Source organism: Haliotis rubra, unplaced genomic scaffold (genome assembly GCF_003918875.1).
Source record: "Haliotis rubra isolate DU_JTF1 unplaced genomic scaffold, ASM391887v1 Scf115, whole genome shotgun sequence".
Taxonomy (NCBI): domain Eukaryota; kingdom Metazoa; phylum Mollusca; class Gastropoda; order Lepetellida; family Haliotidae; genus Haliotis; species Haliotis rubra.
Genome location: NW_025765059.1, coordinates 480,634 through 501,988, shown reverse-complemented (window position 1 = coordinate 501,988; position 21,355 = coordinate 480,634). Strand labels below are relative to the sequence as shown.

Here is a 21,355-nt window from a genome sequence, read left to right as displayed (position 1 = left end):
AAATCGTGCAAGCCCGTGCATGCACGTGCAATCGACTGCTTATAGTCTGTTTGCAGTGAAAACGTACCGATGAATATCACTTTAAAAAAGTAAATCAAATAAAGTGAAACTAAGATTGCAAATCCCCATAATTTTACCTTGCCTATTGAACATTTAAATCTCAGAATTATATTCAGCTTAGGATAAAAAGTTGTTTAACAAACGATAAAAGTTTCAAAGCGCTATTATTGGTTTGTATTACAATGGGGTATGCGCATTAAATGAAACACCCAGAAAATGCAGGTTTGGTAGAAGTTAACGCTTGTTACGTACCGCACGGGCATTTGTTTCACTGTTCCAACTACTGCGCTTACCCCCCTAAAATTGTAATACAAACCAATAATATTGATTTGAAACTATGATCATTTGTTAAACAAATTTTATTCTAAGTTGAATATAATTCTGAGATGTTCATTTGGCAAGGTCAAATTATGAGATTCGCAATCTTAATTTCACTTATTTGAGTACTTTTTTGTTTAAAGTGAAATTGATCGGTAGGTTTCACTGCAAACAGACTATAGACGCGGGACATTGGAGGGTCTTAACCAGTGGGCTAAAAATAAATGAAACAGATGGAAAAGAAATAATTTTTTTGTCATAACTAGAACATAAAGAGTTATAATAAACTCGTAACTCGACCAGAAGTGAGGTATAAGTCAGATGTACCCACACTTCCTCGGTGTGTCTTAATACCCCTACTGTTTGAGTCGTGTGGTCTCCTCGGCTAACGCCTCGGAGGCCACACGACTCAAACAGTAGGGGTATTGAGCGGCACACCTCGGAAAGTGTGGGTATATCTAATACTTGTGTCCACAAGATGGGGACAAAGTCAGTACCTTCTGTGGCCAACATTGGCAGCAATTACCACTCGGCTCCGACTCGGCACAGACTGGATACGTTGACGAAGTCGCTCTTGCGGAATTCTTTCCCCCACTCTTCCTGCAATGTGATGTCCAGTTGTGGAGGCGTGTTTTGACGTTGACGTACACGTCGATCGAGTTCATCCCACAGGTGTTCAATCGGGTTTAGATTTGGTAATCAGAAAGGCCATGGCAAGACATTGACGTTAGAATTAGCAATGTAGCGGACCGTGACGCGTGCTGTATCCCAAAGGCGAGATATGGTGCTCTGATGAACGTTGAAATGTCGGACAACTGCAGATTGCGACTCCCCAGCTTCAAGGCAGCATATGGCGATGTTTCGATTGGCGGCACTCAGTCATAGCAGGATGGTTTCCTCTTTTTCGAATGACAAAATTAAACACAACGTTTGCCTTTTTATAGCGATCGATACCGCATACTTTTCCGCATACTTGCACGTGCATTTTCCTTTGCATGTTTTCTTGACATTTTTCGCGAATATTTCTTCAAACGCTTCTAAAACAAGGGAATAAGTTAAAATTGTCGCGTTTTGGCACTGAGGCTGTTAATAATCACATACAGATGACGTTTTGGAAAGAAATAATATATTTGTATTGTTTTTGCCGCAGCTTCAAGAATCGAATTTTCTCAAAATCACCTGTGCGTTTCTGTTTTTATAGAGTGTATGTTAAGTGCGCCAGTCTACCTTCACTTTGTCACCACCTCGAACAGTATGTCAGTCATGCCACGGCGTCTCAGCTTGGGGAAAGCCCGATGACCTGAAGGTGTTACACGTTCACCACTTGAGTGAAACCCTTGGGTATGGTGCTGACAAACATAACCACAGCGAAACAGGATTCGAATCTCTCAACCATATGTTACTGGCACATCCAAGGGACGATTCTTTAATAAATTACGACATTTTAAAAGATGATAATCAGTATTGAAATTGACATTTGGCGATTTAAGCTGTATGCAAATTTTATCACGATAATACAATGTATATACATGTAACCCTCTGACTGGTGAGGGGTATAATCAATTCGTGGCCCAATGGTCCCTCGTTTGACATAGATTAAGTTACCTCCACCTTTTGTTTATGTCCTCCGTGACAACTTGGTCGGTGGACAACTTACAGTAACACAATGTAATGGGAATGGAAAACAATTGTTATTTCCTTTTGCCAACAAGAAGCAGTAGTAAAATCGTTTCCAAATGACAAAAGAGCTTGTCTTGCCAATTCACTGTCCACGGGATAGATATTTCTCTCTTGATTATGGCAGTGACATCAGTGTCGAGGCGGTAGTAATGTTGTTTTTGTTTTTACTTTCTAGATTCAGTATTCAAGGCGGTCACAGCTCGCCTGTTCACGTCCCCCAGAAACGTGACAACTTCGAGGACACGTCTGCACTGTGCAGTCAAATGTCTTCGGTTGCAGGGATGTCAGAACTTTCACTACAAGCGTACCCAGAACAACAACCCGATCTGTGAACTTAATGGCGCTTTGCGAAAACTCCCCATGACTTCTGTCTCCCAGGGAAACGTGTACGCCGTGCTCAACTGACTCTTCAAGATACGTCTTTCAGATCACCATGACAACTGACTCATTAGAACTCGTCTTATTATTTTACGTGTTTCAGGTCATCGGGCCACTGTCCCAATCAAACACGTGTTTCAGGTCATCGGGCCACTGTCCCAATCAAACACGTGTTTCGGGTTACCGGGCCACTGTCCCAATCAAACACGTGTTTCAGTTCATCGGACCACTGTCCCAATCAAACACGTATTTCAGGTCATCGGGCCACTGTCCCAATCAAACACGTGTTTTGGGTTATCGGGCCACTGTCCCAATCAAACACGTGTTTCAGGTCATCGGGCCACTGTCCCAATCAAACACGTGTTTTGGGTTATTGGGCCACTGTCCTATTAAAACACATGTTTCGGGTTATTTGGCCACTGTCCCGTTAAAACATGTTTCGGGTTATCGGGCCACTGTCCCATTAAAACACGTGTTTCGGGTTATCGGGTTATCGGGCCACTGTCCCATTAAAACACGTGTTTCAGGTTATCGGGTCACTGTAGTAGTAAAACACGTGTTTCGGGTTACCGGACCACTGTACTAGTAAAACACGTGTTTCGGGTTATCGGGTTATCGGGTCACTGTAGTAGTAAAACATGTGTTTCGGGTTACCGGACCACTGTAGTAGTAAAACACGTGTTTCGGGTCATCGGTTCACTGTCACGTTAAAACACGTGTTTCGGGTCATCGGTTCACTATCCCATTGAAACATGTGTTTCGGTTTATTGGGCTACTGTCCCGATTAAAACATGTGTTTCGGGTTATCGGGCCACTGTCCTATTAAAACATGTGTTTCCGGTTATCGGGCCACTTTCCTATTAAAACACGTGTTTCCAGTTATCGGGACACTTTCCTATTAAAACACGTGTTTCCAGTTATCGGGCCACTTTCCTATTAAAACACGTGTTTCCGGTTATCGGGCCACTTTCCTATTAAAACACGTGTTTCTGGTTATCGGGCCACTTTCCCATTAAAACACGTGTTTCCGGATATTGGGCCAGTTTCCTATTAAAACACGTGTTTCCGGTTACCGGGCCACTTTCCCATTAAAACACGTGTTTCCGGTTATCGGGCCTCTTTCCTATTAAAACACGTGTTTCCGGATATTGGGCCAGTTTCCTATTAAAACACGTGTTTCCGGTTATCGGGACACTTTCCTATTAAAACACGTGTTTCCGGTTATCGGGACACTTTCCTATTAAAACACGTGTTTCCGGTTATCAGGAAACTTTCCTATTAAAACACGTGTTTCCGGTTATCGGGACACTTTCCTATTAAAACACGTGTTTCCGGTCATCATTGACCCACCAATACACGTTTCTCAGTTCACCTTGGCCACCGTGTTATATCACGTCTTTCAAGTGATCGTTACCACTGATTCATTAGGACACGTCATTCAAGTGGTCATGTGTCTGTTTTTCTCCTGCAAGTGGACACATGATTTTCGGACGTTTTTATCGTTGGTTTGCTGACATCATGTCCATGATTATTAGTTAGTTACATGCATCGTTCTGGACGTCCTCCCTCGTTAGGCGGGCATGTTGCAGTATAACTGGTAATCTCTTATACGCTGCGTCAAAGCCGATTTACTCACTCAATCGTTTGACTAACTTTTAAACTTTTGAATTCTTAAAGAATGAAACCGAAGGAATGCATTGATACGCCTTCTGGAGACACGCGATTACGTTGTTATATATACGTTCTAGTTTAAATAAATAAACTGTCACACACATGTCTGGTGGAGTTGTTAGTTGCTCACAGGGCAGCTGAGTCGACCACTGTAAAATGTGTCAAGCTGTTCACACAAAATAGATTACACCCAAACTTAGACACCAGCAGTGGTTAGATTCCTGCATGTGGTTTCTCTGAACCAAGAGTGTTGAAATCAAAGGTAATTATGTTGAAAATTAAAACCGGCAATAGTGTCAGTGTAATCAGGACAAAACCGGCAATATAGTCAGTGTCAGGACAAAACCGGCAATATATAATCAGTGTCACGACAAAACCGGCAATATAGTCAGTGTCAGGACAAAACCGGCAATATAGTCAGGGTTCGACAAAACCGGCAAAATAGTCAGTGTCAGGACAAAACCGGCAATATAAGTCAGTGTCACGACAAAACCGGCAATATGAGTCAGTGTCAGGACAAAACCGGCAATATAGTCAGTGTCACGACAAAACCGGCAATATAAGTCAGTGTCAGGACAAAACCGGCAATATAAATCAGTGTCAGGACAAAACTGGCAATATAGTCAGTGTCAGGACAAACTGGCAATATGTCAGGACAAAACCGCCAATATAGTCAGTGTCAGGACAAAACCAATATGGTCAGTGTCAATATGGTCAGTGTCAGTCAGTGTCAGGACAAACCGGCAATATAAGTCAGTGTCAGTGACAAAACCGGCAATATGGTCAGTGTCACGACAAAACCGGCAATATGGTCAGTGTCAGGACAAAACCGGCAATATGGTCAGTGTCACGACAAAACCGGCAATATAAGTCAGTGTCAGGACAAAACCGGCAATATAGTCAGTGTCAGGACAAAACCGGCAATATAAGTCAGTGTCAGGACAAAACCGGCAATATAGTCAGTGTCAGGACAAAACTGGCAATATAGTCAGTGTCAGTGTCAGGACAATAAAGTGTCAGGACAAAACCGCAATATAGTCAGTGTCAGGACAAAACCGGCAATATAAGTCAGTGTCAGGACAAAACCGGCAATATGGTCAGTGTCAGGACAAAACCGGCAATATGGTCAGTGTCAGGACAAAACCGGCAATATAGTCAGTGTCAGGACAAAACCGGCAATATAGTCAGTGTCAGGACAAAACCGGCAATATGGTCAGTGTCAGGACAAAACCGGCAATATAGTCAGTGTCAGGACAAAACCGGCAATATGGTCAGTGTCAGGACAAAACAGTGTCGGACAATAGTAAGTCAGTGTCAGGACAAAACCGGCAATATGGTCAGTGTCAGGACAAAACCGGCAATATAAGTCAGTGTCAGGACAAAACCGGCAATATAGTCAGTGTCAGGACAAAACCGGCAATATAGTCAGTGTCAGGACAAAACCGGCAATATGGTCAGTGTCAGGACAAAACCGGCAATATAGTCAGTGTCACGACAAAACCGGCAATATGGTCAGTGTCAGGACAAAACCGGCAATAAAGTCAGTGTCAGGACAAAACCGGCAATATGGTCAGTGTCAGGACAAAACCGGCAATATGGTCAGTGTCAGGACAAAACCGGCAAATATACAGGACAACGGGTATGGTAACAACTTTATTGAACAATATGGTCAGTTGTCAGGACAAAACCGGCAATATGTAAACAAGTGTCAGGACAAAACTGGCAATATAGTCAGTGTCAGGACAAAACTGGCAATATGGTAAGTGTCAGGACAAATATACAACAACGGGTATGGTAACAACTTTATTGAACAAGTTGTCTGTAAACAACAAGAAACAAACGTTAGAGTCCCTAACACAATGACGTTCATTCCGTGCTGATACCTCAGTCGCTGCCTCACAACATCTTCGACAAGAATTTCAGCCTCAGCTGAAGAAGAGACTCGGCTAACGTGCTGCCAGACTTCGACTGATGGTCACCGTCATCCTGAAATTGATTGAACGAATAAAGAACTTCACGTTGTAACAAAAGGTCTAATAAGAGTACATTACTTCTAGACTGGAAATAAAACAAACATACCATACACATTGCTTTATGCACATAAGTGTACAGCAGCAAACTGCATGAGACCTGAGTTAACTGAAGTAGGTCCGTGACATTTTAGGCGACTGTTGGCTCGACATGCCTGCGACATTACTGTACAACTCTTGGCTGGAGCTGCACGTTGCACCATACAACTGAGGTCACTTGACATTACTGAACAGGTCATCCACGTGACATACTGTCAGCTGTTCACAGGTCATCCACGTGACATTACTGTCAGCTGTTCACAGGTCATCCACGTTGCATTACTGTCAGCTGTTCAATGGTCATCCATGTGACATTACTGTCAGCTGTTCAATGGTCATCCACGTGACATTACTGTTAGCTGTTCACAGGTCATCCACGTGACATTACTGTTAGCTGTTTACAGGTCATCAACGTGACATTACTGTCAGCTGTTCACAGGTCATCCACGTCACATTACTGTCAGCTGTTCACAGGTCATCCACGTGACATTACTGTCAGCTGTTCACAGGTCATCAACGTGACATTACTGTCAGCTGTTCACAGGTCATCCACGTCACATTACTGTCAGCTGTTCAATGGTCATCAACGTCACATTACTGTCAGCTGTTCACAGGTCATCCACGTCACATTACTGTTAGCTGTTCAATCGTCATCCACGTGACATTACTGTCTGCTGTTCAATGCTGTTCACAGGTCATGGTCATCAACTTGACATTACTGTCAGCTGTTCACAGGTCATCCACGTGACATTACTGTCAGCTGTTCACAGGTCATCCACGTGACATTACTGTCAGCTGTTCACATGGTCATCCACGTGACATTACTGTCAGCTGTTCACAGGTCATCCACGTGACATTACTGTCAGCTGTTCAATGGTCATCTACGTTGCATTACTGTCAGCTGTTCACTGATCATCAACGTCACATTACTGTCAGCTGTTCACAGGTCATCAACGTGACATTACTGTCAGCTGTTCACAGGTCATCCACGTCACATTACTGTTAGCTGTTCACAGGTCATCCGCGTTGGGCAACCTTAGGCAGGCCCTGAACGTGGCAGTACTGTGCAACTGTTGCCAGGTCCTCCACCTGATATTACTGTCAACTGTTCACAGGTCTTGCACGCGGCGTTAGTGACACCAGTAGACAGGCCCGACACACAAGAGCGGGCGCCGCGCTGTCACTCGATAACTCGATGTATGTTCATGACATAACGTTACTGAAATCTGAGCTGGGGGAGCCGCATCATGATACATAGACGTAAACGTGCACAAAACAATGCATACTAATGACCATAATATAACCAAATATACGTGTAAAGGCTGCTTACTGGTAAACCAGGAAATAAAGAAACATATAAAGGGCATGCGTGAAAAGCAATCGACCGTCTATTCTCGATCCACGCTGTTCGAGTTCCACCCACCAAGTCACCAGCCTCACCAACCTCACCAACCTCACCAGCCTGTCCATGTGTACACCCTTTACGTCAAACATAGGTTGGTGGATATCGGGGTGCTGTTGTACAAAGCAATCATAAGGATAAAGTGATTGTAACTCCCATACCCTAACACAGACTTACGATTGGCGCGCTATAAGGTTGTACAACGGTACCCTGTTCTAACCCAAGTTTTAAGGGCTACAAACATGCATCCTAGTCGTATCGCCTGACATACCATGAACCAATATGTGGGATCTCGCCCGCGTTTCTTCTGACACACCAATGTTTATTACACTTATCGACATGTGCTGTTTGCTGTTACCGTAAGACGCGGGAGAGATCCTGTTCAGAATCCAACAAAAGTTCAACAACTACATGCTTCACCGCTCGTATAAGGTATAGCTTGAACTCTTCTAGGTACAGTGAGACTAAGTTTTTTTTAACACATTATGGACAACAAAATCCTTTTTTCCTGAGGGCGTCGAGGGTGTTAAAGACGTTTTTATCCACAACGCTAGTTATTATTGTACTCCTCAATAATGCTTCAGAATTGTCTGAACATCGAGTTAGGTTTTTGGATTGATTATAGTTGCAAACGGGGTACGATGTAAGCCATGCACAGTCAGTCAGCACTGTGTTGAACGGTGTAAGTCAATTCTAAAGGCAACATACTGCTATGGATGAACTGTTTGACAGGAAGCTAGTTGGTCATCTCACTCACTATTGTGGTTCAAGCTGTATCTCTACGAGCGGTCACGTGTGGCTAGCTACAGCGACTACATGCTATACTACAGAAATAATATGTAAGCAGGTAAAATGACAACTCAAATATTACATCGCACTAGGAGAGCTTTCTATTGACAAAAACTTTAATCCATTCCCTTCATCTCAAATTAGTACAGTCTGGCACATTCATTCATTCATTCATTCATTCATTCATTCATTCATTGTGCATATGGCAGTGCGCAAGGGGCATGAAACAGATCAGTCTGAAAGTAGTATACTACGTAGGAGGGTGTTAGGTCAGATATAACGGCAATCTGGCAGTTATGTTAGTGAAATCCTTAATCCAGACGTTATCATAACGAACGGATTAACAAATGTTTTGATTAAAGAGTGAGTTTAGTTTTACGCCGCACTCACCAATATTCCAGTATATGGCGGCGGTCTGTAAATAAACGAGTCTGGACCAGACAATCCAGTGATCAACAGCATGAGCATCGATCTAAGCAATTGGGATACTTTGACACGTGTCAGCCTCATCAGCGAACCTGACCACCCGATCCTGTTAGTCGCCTCTTACGACAAGCATGGGTTACTGAAGATCAATATTCTGACCCGGGTCTTCATGGGTATTGATTAACGTGTCCTGGGTTGGTCGTTTCCCGCACCTGGATTGTCAGGAATCCGGCCTAAAGAGGTTCCATGAATGTGACAATTATTGTCGACTTAACACACGTTGATATTGAGCTACATAGTGTCCCCTTAACTGTGTGGGATTCTCAAGAGTTAGGCTGTACTAGAAAGATTTGCAATGTGCATCGAAGAAACAGATGTATTTCACAAACGAAAATGGTTCAGGAACCGACCAAGTGGGATGTTTGTTGGAAACAGGATATTTGTCACTTCGGTATTTCAAACACGCAGTTCTTATTTTCGCTGAAATAAGCCAAACATGTTAACTGTATTTCAAAACATACACTTGTACACGATATCAGACATGTCTAATAATGTACCTTAAGGGTAAAGCCTGTTATGTTTCAGGTTTTCTCAATAACATGGCCAGTCCCTAAGCCTCCGGTATGAATGTTCCAGCTAATGTCATGCCCGTGTTTCAAATGGGCGCATCTCGCTGCCACCAATGTGTGCGTTTAGAACGTGCACGTGCATGAAGACACCAACAAGCACAAATAATGTCACCTATACTCAAATTTCCTTTCAATATTTGTAACAATGTCCTCCTTTAATGACAACCATTTAATAATATTCTCCCACAATTACAACCGATTGTCATGTTCCTTCAGCAATGACAAACAACAGTTTCTGTCAATCTAGTCCCACGACAACCGTCACCTTCCTTAACTTATATGCAAATGTTTAACAAGCAAATGTTTAACAATCTAGTCCCACGACAACCGTCTTCCTTAACTTATATGCAAATGTTTAACAATCTAGTCCCACGACAACCGTCACCTTCCTTAACTTATATCCAAATGTTTAACAATCTAGTCCCACGACAACCGTCACCTTCCTTAACTTATATCCAAATGTTTAACAATCTAGTCCCACGACAACCGTCACCTTCCTTAACTTATATCCAAATGTTTAACAATCTAGTCCCACGACAACCGTCACTTTCCTTAACTTATATCCAAATGTTTAACAATCTAGTCCCACGACAACCGTCACCTTCCTTAACTTATATCCAAATGTTTAACAATCTAGTCCCACGACAACCGTCACTTTCCTTAACTTATCCAAATGTTTAACAATCTAGTCCCAAACGACAACCGTCACTTTCCTTAACTTATATCCAAATGTTTAACAATCTAGTCCCACGACAACCGTCACTTTCCTTAACTTATATCCAAATGTTTAACAATCTAGTCCCACGACAACCGTCACTTTCCTTAACTTATATCCAAATGTTTAACAATCTAGTCCCACGACAACCGTCACCTTCCTTAACTTATATCCAAATGTTTAACAATCTAGTCCCACGACAACCGTCACTTTCCTTAACTTATATCCAAATGTTTAACAATCTAGTCCCACGACAACCGTCACCTTCCTTAACTTATATCCAAATGTTTAACAATGTCTTCCCATAATGACAACCGATTGTAAATCTCTACACACAATGACAACCGATTGTAAATAACTTCCCACAATGACAACCGATTGTAAATCTTTCCCATAATGACAACCGATTGTCAGTCTCCTCCCTCAGTGACAACCAATTGTAAATCTCATCCCGCAATGGCAACCAATTGTAAATCTGACCATAAATTACAAACATGTATCGATATTCTCCCACAATCACAGCTGGTTGGCATTCTTTAACGTTAATCTACTCCCATAAAGACAACCGACTGTCAATCGTAATGACACACTTAATGACAACTAGCTATCTCTCCCCATGACAACGGAGTGTCAATTTCCACAAGGGTTTATGACCCTCCTCTAAAACAACAAATGTTTAATGTTTGTCAATCTCCCTCCACAGCTGGTTGTCATTCTACAACGTCAATCTACTCCCCCAAAGACAACCGATTGTGTATCGTAATCAGGGGTGGATCCAGAGGAAAATTCCCTCAGGAGCAGGTCCACCTACCCTTTGGACTTCATGATTTATGTGCACCCCCCACCCCCACCCCTCTCCCAAATCCCGGATCCGCCCCTGTTAATGACACACATAATGACAACCAGCTGTCAATATTGCACAACCACAATCCATAACGTGCCCCGAACGAACAGTTACCGCTTATATATTGTTAGATATTCCCTCTCCATTGGCATCCTGAAAAAAATGTATCATGATAATCCAACGATCCTACACCCACAAGGGGTGATGATGAAAGGGGATCTACAATATCGTTCGTGAGGAAAGAGTTCTCAGTTCTTTAATTTCACAAATTGCAAGCTATATAACGTCGTTCTGTAAATAATCTAGACCAGACAATCAAGTGATTACCTTCATATCTAAACAAATGGGATACGATGGCATACATCAATCAAGTCAGCGAACCAGGGCCCCGTTCCACAAAGGGATCGTAGCGCTAAGATGATCGTAACTCCCATACTTTAACATTGACTTACGACAGTCGTAGCGCTACGACGGCTCTGAGGAACGGGGTCCTGACCGACTTGTTAGTCCTCAGAGTTTTGAAAAACAGGTACATACACTACCGACAAAGGTAAGCGAACTAATGTTTGAATGGTGATTCGGAAACCACAGTGTGCGCGTCTATGGGGTACCTGACAGTCAATAATGCCATTGAGCTAAGCGACCCACGGGAAGGCGTCCCAGGAAGGGAGTCGTCCTGACTACTTATTACATTCAGCAAAGAGAGGCGCGGGCTGTACTGCAACATTTTTTTGGCGTTACGTCATGTTTACAAATCATTCAAAGTTTACCTCCAATTCACAAATTTTGACGACATAGCGGTCTGCCAGGGCATTGGTTCTTGACCATGACAGGTAAGGGTTAGTGACCGGACGGTAGTGTCGTCCAGAAGACGAACTGATTTGGTTATTGTGAATGGACATTTGCCTGGCCATCGGTAATTCGACGAAACATTTCGCCCTGCCTTTGTACCATTCGATAGACCTATCGGCAGAAATTTTGAACAGTATGATGAAAATGACAGACCACATCAGAACAGGTCGTCATCAAACATCCCCGGAGAGAAGGCATACTGACAATGGAGTGAGTGAGTGAGTTTAGTTTTACGCCGATTTTAGCAATATTCCAGCAATATCACGGCGGGGGACACCAGAAATGGGCTTCACACATTGTACCCGTGTGGGGACTCGAACCCGGGTCTTCGGCGTGACGAGCGAACGCTAGGCTCTCCCACCGCCCCACTGACAATGGAAGGGCACGCTAAACCCCCAGACATGTCCCATATAAAACACCTGCGGGGTGTTGTGAGCCGTGAGCAGGCACCAGAAGTCAAGCACCCACCAACATGGCCCATGGGGTCGCTCCTCAGGCTCAATGGAGGCCAATACAAAGGACAACCACACCCAGGTCAACAAACAGCACGCCATCAGAGTGTTGAGCTGGCATCACCAAAACATTGACGTACATGTCCAAATATAATCTTATCATCACTACGCACACACTACCATATCTGCAGTTCCATTAATGTGTGAAGCCCATTTCTGGTGTCCCCCGCCGTGATGTTGCTGGAATATTGCTAAAAGCGGCGTAAAACCAAACTCAGTCAGTCAGTCAGTCAGTCAGTCAGTTCCATTACACGTTGTCGGTAGTATATATCCCGGATCTTCAAGGGTTCCCCTAGTGATATCAGTACACAATTGCTTCACTTCCCCAAGCAGTGCGATCATGACTGAGTGGTGTTAACCCCGCCCCGACAGAAAGAAACTGTGCATTGTGAACCAGTACCAACCCCATGTTATGGGGTCGTAAGAAAATTCTATCCCTCCGAAAATTCAAGATGCTACTCTAGCGTCTCCCTAACCCAAAATGGTGCTGTTGTGTGAATGTCACTTACAATCTGTACAAGCGAGAAAAACAAATGAATATGAAAAGGCAATATGCACATTCCCATACGTTTCCTACGGAGATTTGTGTTGTATGTACAGAGAAGGAAAGCCCGTGCTGTGTTGTGCTGGACACTCACCCTTGTATCCTGTCTCTGGTTAAACATGATGATAACACACGACATTAATACAATGTACAAAAATAACCTCAAATGAATTAACAATGGTTTCTTATCACTGCTTGAACATTCAGGACAGAAATACACAAACACTTAACTACAGATATTCCCGATAAAACGATAACAGTTATGGTCAGAATGCTAAAAATGTATCTTTAAGTGGCCGACTACATGGAAGTATCGTGTTTCAAAATTCTAGATCAGTTAAAAAAAGATGTATATCAATTTGCAATTAAGCAATGACACAAACTATCGCTTGAGCCACTGAATGCAACCAGCGAAAGTTTTTAATTCATGTTACCACGAAGTCGAATAAGTCGACGTATGTAAGACTACCCTTTTCCATCGTAACCTATCCCCTATAACTGATTCACACTGATTCAGTGAGTCCCGAGTTGACTGAAGTGTAATACAAAATTTGTTTCTCCCTTCGCTTCATTTTAATGCCTGCTTTACCTTCTCATTTTCTTGCGTATTTCAACATATCCCTCCGCAATGTACTTCTACGTACCTTTTTCTCATTTTTCACCTGATTATAATCAGGGTTATAGTTCCGAGGACCATTGCGCATGTGCTCCGGCTTGACCTTTGTACCATACATGGTCAGAGAGACGCCATTCACTGAGCCAGAGTTGTCGTTTCCTGACTGCAACCATAGAAACTGTATCAAGCGTCTGTATAAATAAGTCCAATATGACAAGCCATTAGGTTGATTTGTACTGGTAATCAGTGGTTTCAAATTGTTGGTTAACAGTTTGTCAAATGTTTCATTAAATGTTACCATTAACTGGTTTGTGAATGGGAGATGTGGAATACTGCGCAGTAAAGCATATTTAAAACAAACTGAAAGATATTGTTATTGGATACATCCATACATATCCATGCAATTAGTACATGCTCAAGTCGCTGGTATTTTATTCCCTCGATCATTGGATGTCAATCTCAACTCCCAATTGGCAAGGTAAAATTATGGGAGTCATATTGAGATTTACTTTTTGTTTAAAGCGTTTTCTCATCCTTACGAGGTACCCATTCACAGCTGGGTGGACTGGGACACAGTCACAGTACTTTGTCCAAGTTCACTGCACGTTGCTGTACCTGCAACTAGGTGTTTGCACGTATTCATGTGGCCACCATCAGGTCATATACCAACGGATTCGTAGGTTCTTTTAAGTGCACAGGGTTGTGTACTGTACACTAGGGGTTGTGACAACACTGAAAGAGTCTGCACACAAAGTTGACTCCAAGGTTTTTACACCCGGTAACAGGTGGGCTCGATCCGGGCACCTCAAGGTCGCTTGATCACTAGCCTGGAGCTTTAGTCAAGTTGCCCACCATGCTCTATATAACAACTATTTTCCGGTCGCGGCAACTTGCAGTACATTTGAGTCGAAGTGGGTATAACGAACTACGGTTATACCGAACTAAATTAGTGGCCTGTGGAGTCCATCACAACCGCAGTTACTGTAATTTAGCTTGCCTAAGATAACTAGACACGTCGGTGACCACATACTTGAGACATCCTCCTTCAAGTGGTTGACAATCAGTTACTCAAATAAAAACTCCAGAACACTGCGTTCTTGCGTAAATTACGCATAAAATATCCATGTAAGTGTGAGTGGCTCGATGACAAATACGAATGAAAATGTCACAACCCGGTGCACCTTTCAGCAAGCGTAAATGGCGCATCTCTGCACGTCTTTACATGAACGCAGTGGTTTACACAGATATCCTTGCCAATTGAAAATATCTTCACTAATGTTAAATTTCATTAATAGTCTGTTATTGAAACTTATTACTGAACAATGTATTGTTAAATAATGCGGCCTCCTAAAACTGTGAAATACTGGTATGGAAGGGACGGAGATGGTACCGTGTCCTCGAAAATGAGTTTCCACGTCCCCCTAGGGGACTCCCCCCACGTGTGCACGGACATGAGGGGCCAGTGTTTGTAGCCGCTGCTGGAGCTGTCGTAGGTACGCCGGGACAGCAGCATCGTCTTCGTACCTGGAAACAACGCACAGTTTTGTTGAAATAGGATAAATGTCTATACCGAATTGCTTCCTATTCATGTTCTCATTTGGTCATTCCTGGTTCCCCAGTACCGCCTTCCTCCCACCATTAGCCTTTCTGCCTACCATTGTCCCATGATGCCTTCCTCCCACCATTAGCCTTTCTGCCTACCATTGTCCCATGATGCCTTCCTCCCACCATTAGCCTTTCTGCCTACCATTGTCCCATGATGCCTTCCTCCCACCATTAGCCTTTCTGCCTACCATTGTCCCATGATGCCTTCCTCCCACCATTAGCCTTTCTGCCTACCCCTGTCCCATGATGCCTTCCTCCCACCATTAGCCTTTCTTGCCTCCCATTGTCCCATGATGCCTCCCACCATTAGCCTTTCTGCCTACCCCTGTCCCATGATGCCTTCCTCCCACCATTAGCCTTTGTCCCATGATGCCTTCCTCCCACCATTAGCCTTTCTGCCTACCCTGTCCCATGGTGACTTCTTCGCACCATAAGCCTTTCTGCCTACCGCTGTCCCATGATGCCTTCCTCCCACCATTAGCCTTTCTGCCTACCATTGTCCCATGATGCCTTCCTCCCACCATTAGCCTTTCTGCCTTACCATGTCCCATGGTGACTTCCTCGCACCATAAGCCTTTCTGCCTACCGCTGTCCCATGATGCCTTCCTCCCACCATTAGCCTTTCTGCCTACCATTGTCCCATGATGCCTTCCTCCCACCATTAGCCTTTCTGCCTACCAGTTTGTCCCATGATGCCTGTCCCTCCCACCATTAGCCTTTCTGCCACCATGTCCCATGATGCCTTCCCTCCCACCATTAGCCTTTCTGTTGTCCCATGATGCCTTCCTCCCACCATTAGCCTTTCTGCCTACCATTGTCCCATGATGCCTTGCCTTCCTCCCACCATTAGCCTTTCTGCCTACCATTGTTGATGCCTTTCTAGCCTTTCTGCCTACCATTGTCCCATGATGCCTTCCTCCCACCCAGCCTTTCTGCCTACCGTTGTCCCATGATGCCTTCCTCCCACCATTAGCCTTTTTACCTGCCTTCCCCTGTCCCATGATGCCTTTAGCATTAGCCTTTCTGCCTACCATTGTCCCATGATGCCTTCCTCCCACCATTAGCCTTTCTGCCTACATTGTCCCATGATGCCTTCCTCCCACCATTAGCCTTTCTGCCTACCGTTGTCCCGTGATGCCTTCCTCCCACCATTAGCCTTTCTACCTACTGTTGTCCCGTGATGCCTTCCTCCCACCATTAGCCTTTCTGCCTACCATTGTCCCATGATGCCTTCCTCCCACCATTAGCCTTTCTGCCTACCATTGTCCCATGATGCCTTCCTCCCACCATTAGCCTTTCTGCCTAGCCTACTGTTGTCCCATGATGCCTTCCTCCCACCTTTTAGCCTTTCTGCCTCACACCATTAGCCTTTCTACCTACCGTTGTCCCGTGATGCCTTCCTCCCACCATTAGCCTTTCTGCCTACCATTGTCCCCCATGATGCCTGCCTTCCTCCCACCATTAGCCTTCTGCCTACCATTGTCCCATGATGCCTTCCTCCCACCATTAGCCTTTCTGCCTTGTCCCATGATGCCTTCCTCCCACCATTCCTCCCACCAGCTGTTAGCCTCCCACCATTAGCCTTTCTACCTACCGTTGTCCCATGATGCCTTCCTCCCACCATTAGCCTTTCTGCCTACCGTTGTCCCGTGATGCCTCCTCCCACCATTAGCCTTTCTGCCTACCGTTGTCCCGTGATGCCTTCCCTCCCACCATTAGCCTTTCTACCTACTTGTCCCGTGATGCCTTCCTCCCACCATTAGCCTTTCTGCCTACCGTTGTCCCGTGATGCCTTCCTCCCACCATTGATGCCTGTCCCGTGATGCCTTCTCCACCATTAGCCTTTCTGCCTACCTGTCCCTGATGCCTTCCTCCCACCATTAGCCTTTCTGCCTACCCTTGTCCCATGATGCCTTCCTCCCACCATTAGCCTTTCTGCCTACCGCTGTCCCATGATGCCTTCCTCCCACCATTAGCCTTTCAGCCTACCGCTGTCCCATGATGCCTTCCTCCCACCATTAGCCTTTCAGCCTACCGCTGTCCCGCGATGCCTTCCTCCCACCATTAGCCTTTCTGCCTACCGCTGTCCCGTGATGCCTTCCCCCACCATTAGCCTTCAACAACCATTATTTACAAGCTCCAGCCAACAACATTACCCACTTGCTCAAGTCAACAACCATTTATTTAGAGACTCCAGTCAACGACATTACCCAGTTGCTGCAGACAACGACCATTATTCACTTGTTCCAGAAAACGAAGTTTGTTCACTCCCTCGATTCAACGAACCTTATCCACTTGCCCAAATCAACACTCGATATTCATTCGCACCAGTGGTAGCTCAATATTTTGTTGCTAGAAACAACGAACGTGATTCACTTCCTCAAGTCAACAGCCGTATCAACGCCCATTATTTCTGAACTCACTTGCGACTTTCGTAATTCACTCGTTCCACCAACCCGTGTTACGCACCTGATGGGGAGACGAGGTAGAGGGAGAGATCGCCCCTCTTGGTATAATCGGCACTGAGGGTGAGAATCACGTGCTCCAGGAAGTTTATCTCATTGTCTTGATCCACACATCCGGAAGTTAAAATCTCAATCTCCAGCATCTTACCCCCCTCCACCGACTGCAATCTCCTGCAACATAGAGTAATATATGAAATATTTAATAAGCACATACAGAGCGCTTGAAATACGTGTGGGTATACACACATGTACAACACATCAGACGTGGTCACCAAACTCATGGAATATGGAATACGGTATCCAGGTAGACATGGAACTGACATCTGGAACACATCATCTACGTGCACTCATGTAGTTATCCCTGTGTACTCGCGAACTGATCCCTGCGTACTCGAGAACTGATCCCTGCGTACTCGTGAACTGATCCCTGCGTACTCACGAACTGATCCCTGTGTACTCGCGAACTGATCCCTGCGTACTCGTGAACTGATCCCTGCGTACTCGCGAACTGATCCCTGTGTACTCGCGAACTGATCCCTGCGTACTCGCGAACTGATCCCTGCGTACTCGTGAACTGATCCCTGCGTACTCACGAACTGATCCCTGTGTACTCGCGAACTGATCCCTGCGTACTCGCGAACTGATCCCTGCGTACTCGTGAACTGATCCCTGCGTACTCGTGAACTGATCCCTGCGTACTCGTGTAATGGTGTCACTCGTGAACTGATCCCTGCGTACTCGCGAACTGATCCCTGCGTACTCACGAACTGATCCCTGCGTACTCACGAACTGATCCCTGCGTACTCGCGGACTGATCCCTGCATACTCGTGTAATGATATCTGTACTCGTGTAATGGTGTGTGTGTGTACTCGTGTAATGATATCTGTACTCGTGTAATGGTGTGTGTGTGTGTGTGGTGTGTACTCGTGTAATGATATCTGTACTCGTGTAATGGTGTGTGTGTGTGTGTGTGTACTCGTGTAATGATATCTGTACTCGTGTAATGGTGTGTGTGTGTACTCGTGTAATGATATCTGTACTCGTGTAATGGTGTGTGTGTACTCGTGTAATGGTGAGTGTACTCGTGTAATGGTGAGTGTACTCGTGTAATGATATATGGTGAGTGTAATCGTGTAATGTACTCGTGTAATGGTGAGTATGAACCGTGTAATGGTGAGTGTGTGTACTCGTGTAATGATATCTGTAATCGTGTACTCGTGTAATGATATCTGTACTCGTGTAATGGTGTGTGTGTACTCGTGTAATGGTGAGTGTACTCGTGTAATGGTGAGTGTACTCGTGTAATGATATCTGTAATCGTGTAATGGTGAGTGTACTCGTGTAATGATATCTGTACTCGTGTAATGGTGTGTGTGTGTACTCGTGTAATGGTATGTGCGCTCGTGTACTGATCTCTGAGTACACCACGGTGAAATAATACTAGTTGTAGCGTAAAGCCACATTCACGAGTTCTCTGGGGAGGTTCGTGAGTCCATACATACGTCTAGTCTGACCGGCACAAATTAGTATACAACTTGCGACCTGGACTAGACACAAACAATACAATCGTTATAACAATGTTACTAGGTTCACAGCAGTCGCCCAGACACTGCAAACACAAGGTCCAAAGCAGAACAATGATATTCGTGCCAAATACATATTAATCATCTGATGAGTATTTCTTTTTTGCTTCGTTTTAACCTATCATCAAACATGTGTGTATACTTCCTTTGTCTAGTAGTGTATATGTATGTTTAATATGCTATATATCATTTCCCAATTTAATATGACCCCAAGAGTGGTCCTGTGATTCTGGTACCTCGGCAGGTTGGAGGATTCCGTGGCTTCCACTTTGCACTCGAAGCTTTCGGGGACAGTATTCCACTCACTGGGGTCGGCGGCATCAACGAGACCAGCTGCATCAAGCAGGCCGAAGCCGAACGCCGTGTTGACGCGGAATCCGGCGGCGTTTGTCTGCCAGCCCTTGTTGTGGGCGAGGGGGTCACTCTGGGAAGTCCATGCCACCAGGTGTTGAACGTCACGCCACGTCAGGTTGGGGCTGTAGGTACACCAGCGATCAACATAGGTACACAAACACCATCAACAGTCTTAGTTACAGGAGCCGACAACCCTTCACGGTGTTTTTAGATGTAAGACACATTTCAGTCAAACGACTTAGTGTGAAGTACCAAATTGACAGGATTCGTGGATTAAAGACTAAGCGTTAATTGTGATAGTTCTTTTCAGATAATTAATAGTTATTCTAAACATCATACCATGCTGATATTCATACACTGAGAAAGGCATTCAGTGCAATATAGTCAAACAGCGTGACATATGCAGTTATCAGAGATTTTACTGAAGATTACCAGTAACACTTGTATCTTGATATATTGTGGTGTTAGGTTCCGACGTTATGAAAGTCAATCTTTGAGACAGGTATATACAGTCCAATATCTACTAAGGACCAAACCTGTTGCTGGCCAAGACGCAGAGTATCATCATAATGAAATCATACAGATCAATGGTTGATGTCAGTACTGGCATCTTTGTTTTGTAATGACAGAATACTGTCCTCGGTTAGCGTTTGTCAAAGGTCTGACCCTCGCCATATGTTGACTAGTATATCAAAGTTAGTACTCACTTTGCCTCAAGCAAAAGGGCAAAAATCCCAGCAGCCAATGGGGCAGCAGCCGAAGTTCCGGTGTGCATGTCGGTGCACTTGTTCTTCAAGTCAGTTGACACCTGAATGGTCACATTGCGAGTTAGCGAGGGGGTGTGATAGACATTTGAAGAAAAAGATAGCAACGTGTCACTGGAGCCCTAATTATAGTAATGCAGGTCGTCATTCCCAGCTGATCCAGTTAAACATTTCTTGCTAAGATTCAGCGGCCATTTTGGTTTGAGAATGAAGCGACCTCAGCCAGCGATTGGCGCGATTGCAAGCGGCTGGGAGTTACCGCTCTGTTGTTAAGTGAATCGCTGTAAATCGTTGGCAAGCGATTGGCTGTTGGAAACGCACCTCTAACACAGCGCACAGTAAGAGTGGATGCTGGTTTGTCGCAGTCATGCGCACACGCACATCCTTAATTACGTCAGTTCCTGTAGGTCGAAATGTGTCATTCATGTGTAAGTCAACCTACCACTTTTTTGTCGTTGAGCCCACCACTGGAGTAAGTGGTTGCCATGGTGGAGGCGCACCTCTCCCCGTACCAGGGTTTCTCAAACGCTTGTGATGCGCTGCTGATTGAGATGGAGTAGATACTGCCAGTATATCCGTCACAGTCACAGTTGTCCTTCACATGGCCGCCATTACCAGATGCCCACACGTAGATGACACCCTTGCCGTCACGACCCTTGAATAACACCGTTGCCAGATAGTCAGTACATTGAAGGACGATATGATAACTCGCAAATGTATTAGATTAATCAAAATATGTACGCCGTTATTTTTTTTTACAAATATGCCAAACATATCTCGGGAAAATATACGATGACTACTAATGTACAATAATTAGTTGTTTTGGTGAGTTGTGGGGGAATTTCTTACTTCTCGTATGCCTGTCTCGAAGGCCCTCTTGGCGAGTTTGCCTGGCCCTTCCACTGTGTGTCCGTCGTCGTTCGGTCCCCACGAGGCGCTGTAGATGTCCACGTACTTGTGATTGAACTGGATTGCCTCCCCTTCTAACACATCCGTGACCTTCCCGTCCAACATCCGGACCCCTGCAACGCACGTAATCAACATGTTACGGAAGAAGTACATTGATTATTATGTACGT

At 44.7% G+C, this 21,355-nt stretch overlaps 1 protein-coding gene and 2 long non-coding RNA genes across 4 annotated transcripts in view; 2 read left to right on the top strand and 1 right to left on the bottom strand.

Annotated features, from left to right (window-relative positions):
* Window positions 1-5,897: 5,897 nt before the first annotated feature.
* Window positions 5,898-21,355, bottom strand: part of LOC124254254 (neuroendocrine convertase 1-like) — a 61,876-nt gene continuing 46,418 nt past the window's right edge. The window contains exons 8-16 of one of the 2 annotated variants that reach the window (XM_046688169.1): window positions 21,127-21,299; window positions 20,720-20,932; window positions 20,221-20,321; window positions 19,396-19,635; window positions 17,580-17,746; window positions 14,896-15,029; window positions 13,534-13,668; window positions 12,984-12,998; window positions 5,898-6,093 (exon numbers count right to left, since the gene is read on the bottom strand). In XM_046688169.1, coding sequence (XP_046544125.1) covers window positions 6,004-6,093; window positions 12,984-12,998; window positions 13,534-13,668; window positions 14,896-15,029; window positions 17,580-17,746; window positions 19,396-19,635; window positions 20,221-20,321; window positions 20,720-20,932; window positions 21,127-21,299 — 1,268 coding nt within the window. In that variant the 3' untranslated portion in view covers window positions 5,898-6,003. The remainder of the gene's footprint in view (window positions 6,094-12,983; window positions 12,999-13,533; window positions 13,669-14,895; window positions 15,030-17,579; window positions 17,747-19,395; window positions 19,636-20,220; window positions 20,322-20,719; window positions 20,933-21,126; window positions 21,300-21,355) is intronic. The other variant, XM_046688175.1, reaches the window with a different exon arrangement.
* Window positions 6,324-6,696, top strand: LOC124254276. Its single transcript, XR_006892437.1, has 3 exons — window positions 6,324-6,371; window positions 6,406-6,510; window positions 6,581-6,696. It is a non-coding gene; the product is annotated as an uncharacterized LOC124254276 (long non-coding RNA).
* On the top strand, window positions 6,707-7,213 carry LOC124254269. The gene is made up of 3 exons (XR_006892436.1): window positions 6,707-6,790; window positions 6,912-7,052; window positions 7,123-7,213. It is a non-coding gene; the product is annotated as an uncharacterized LOC124254269 (long non-coding RNA).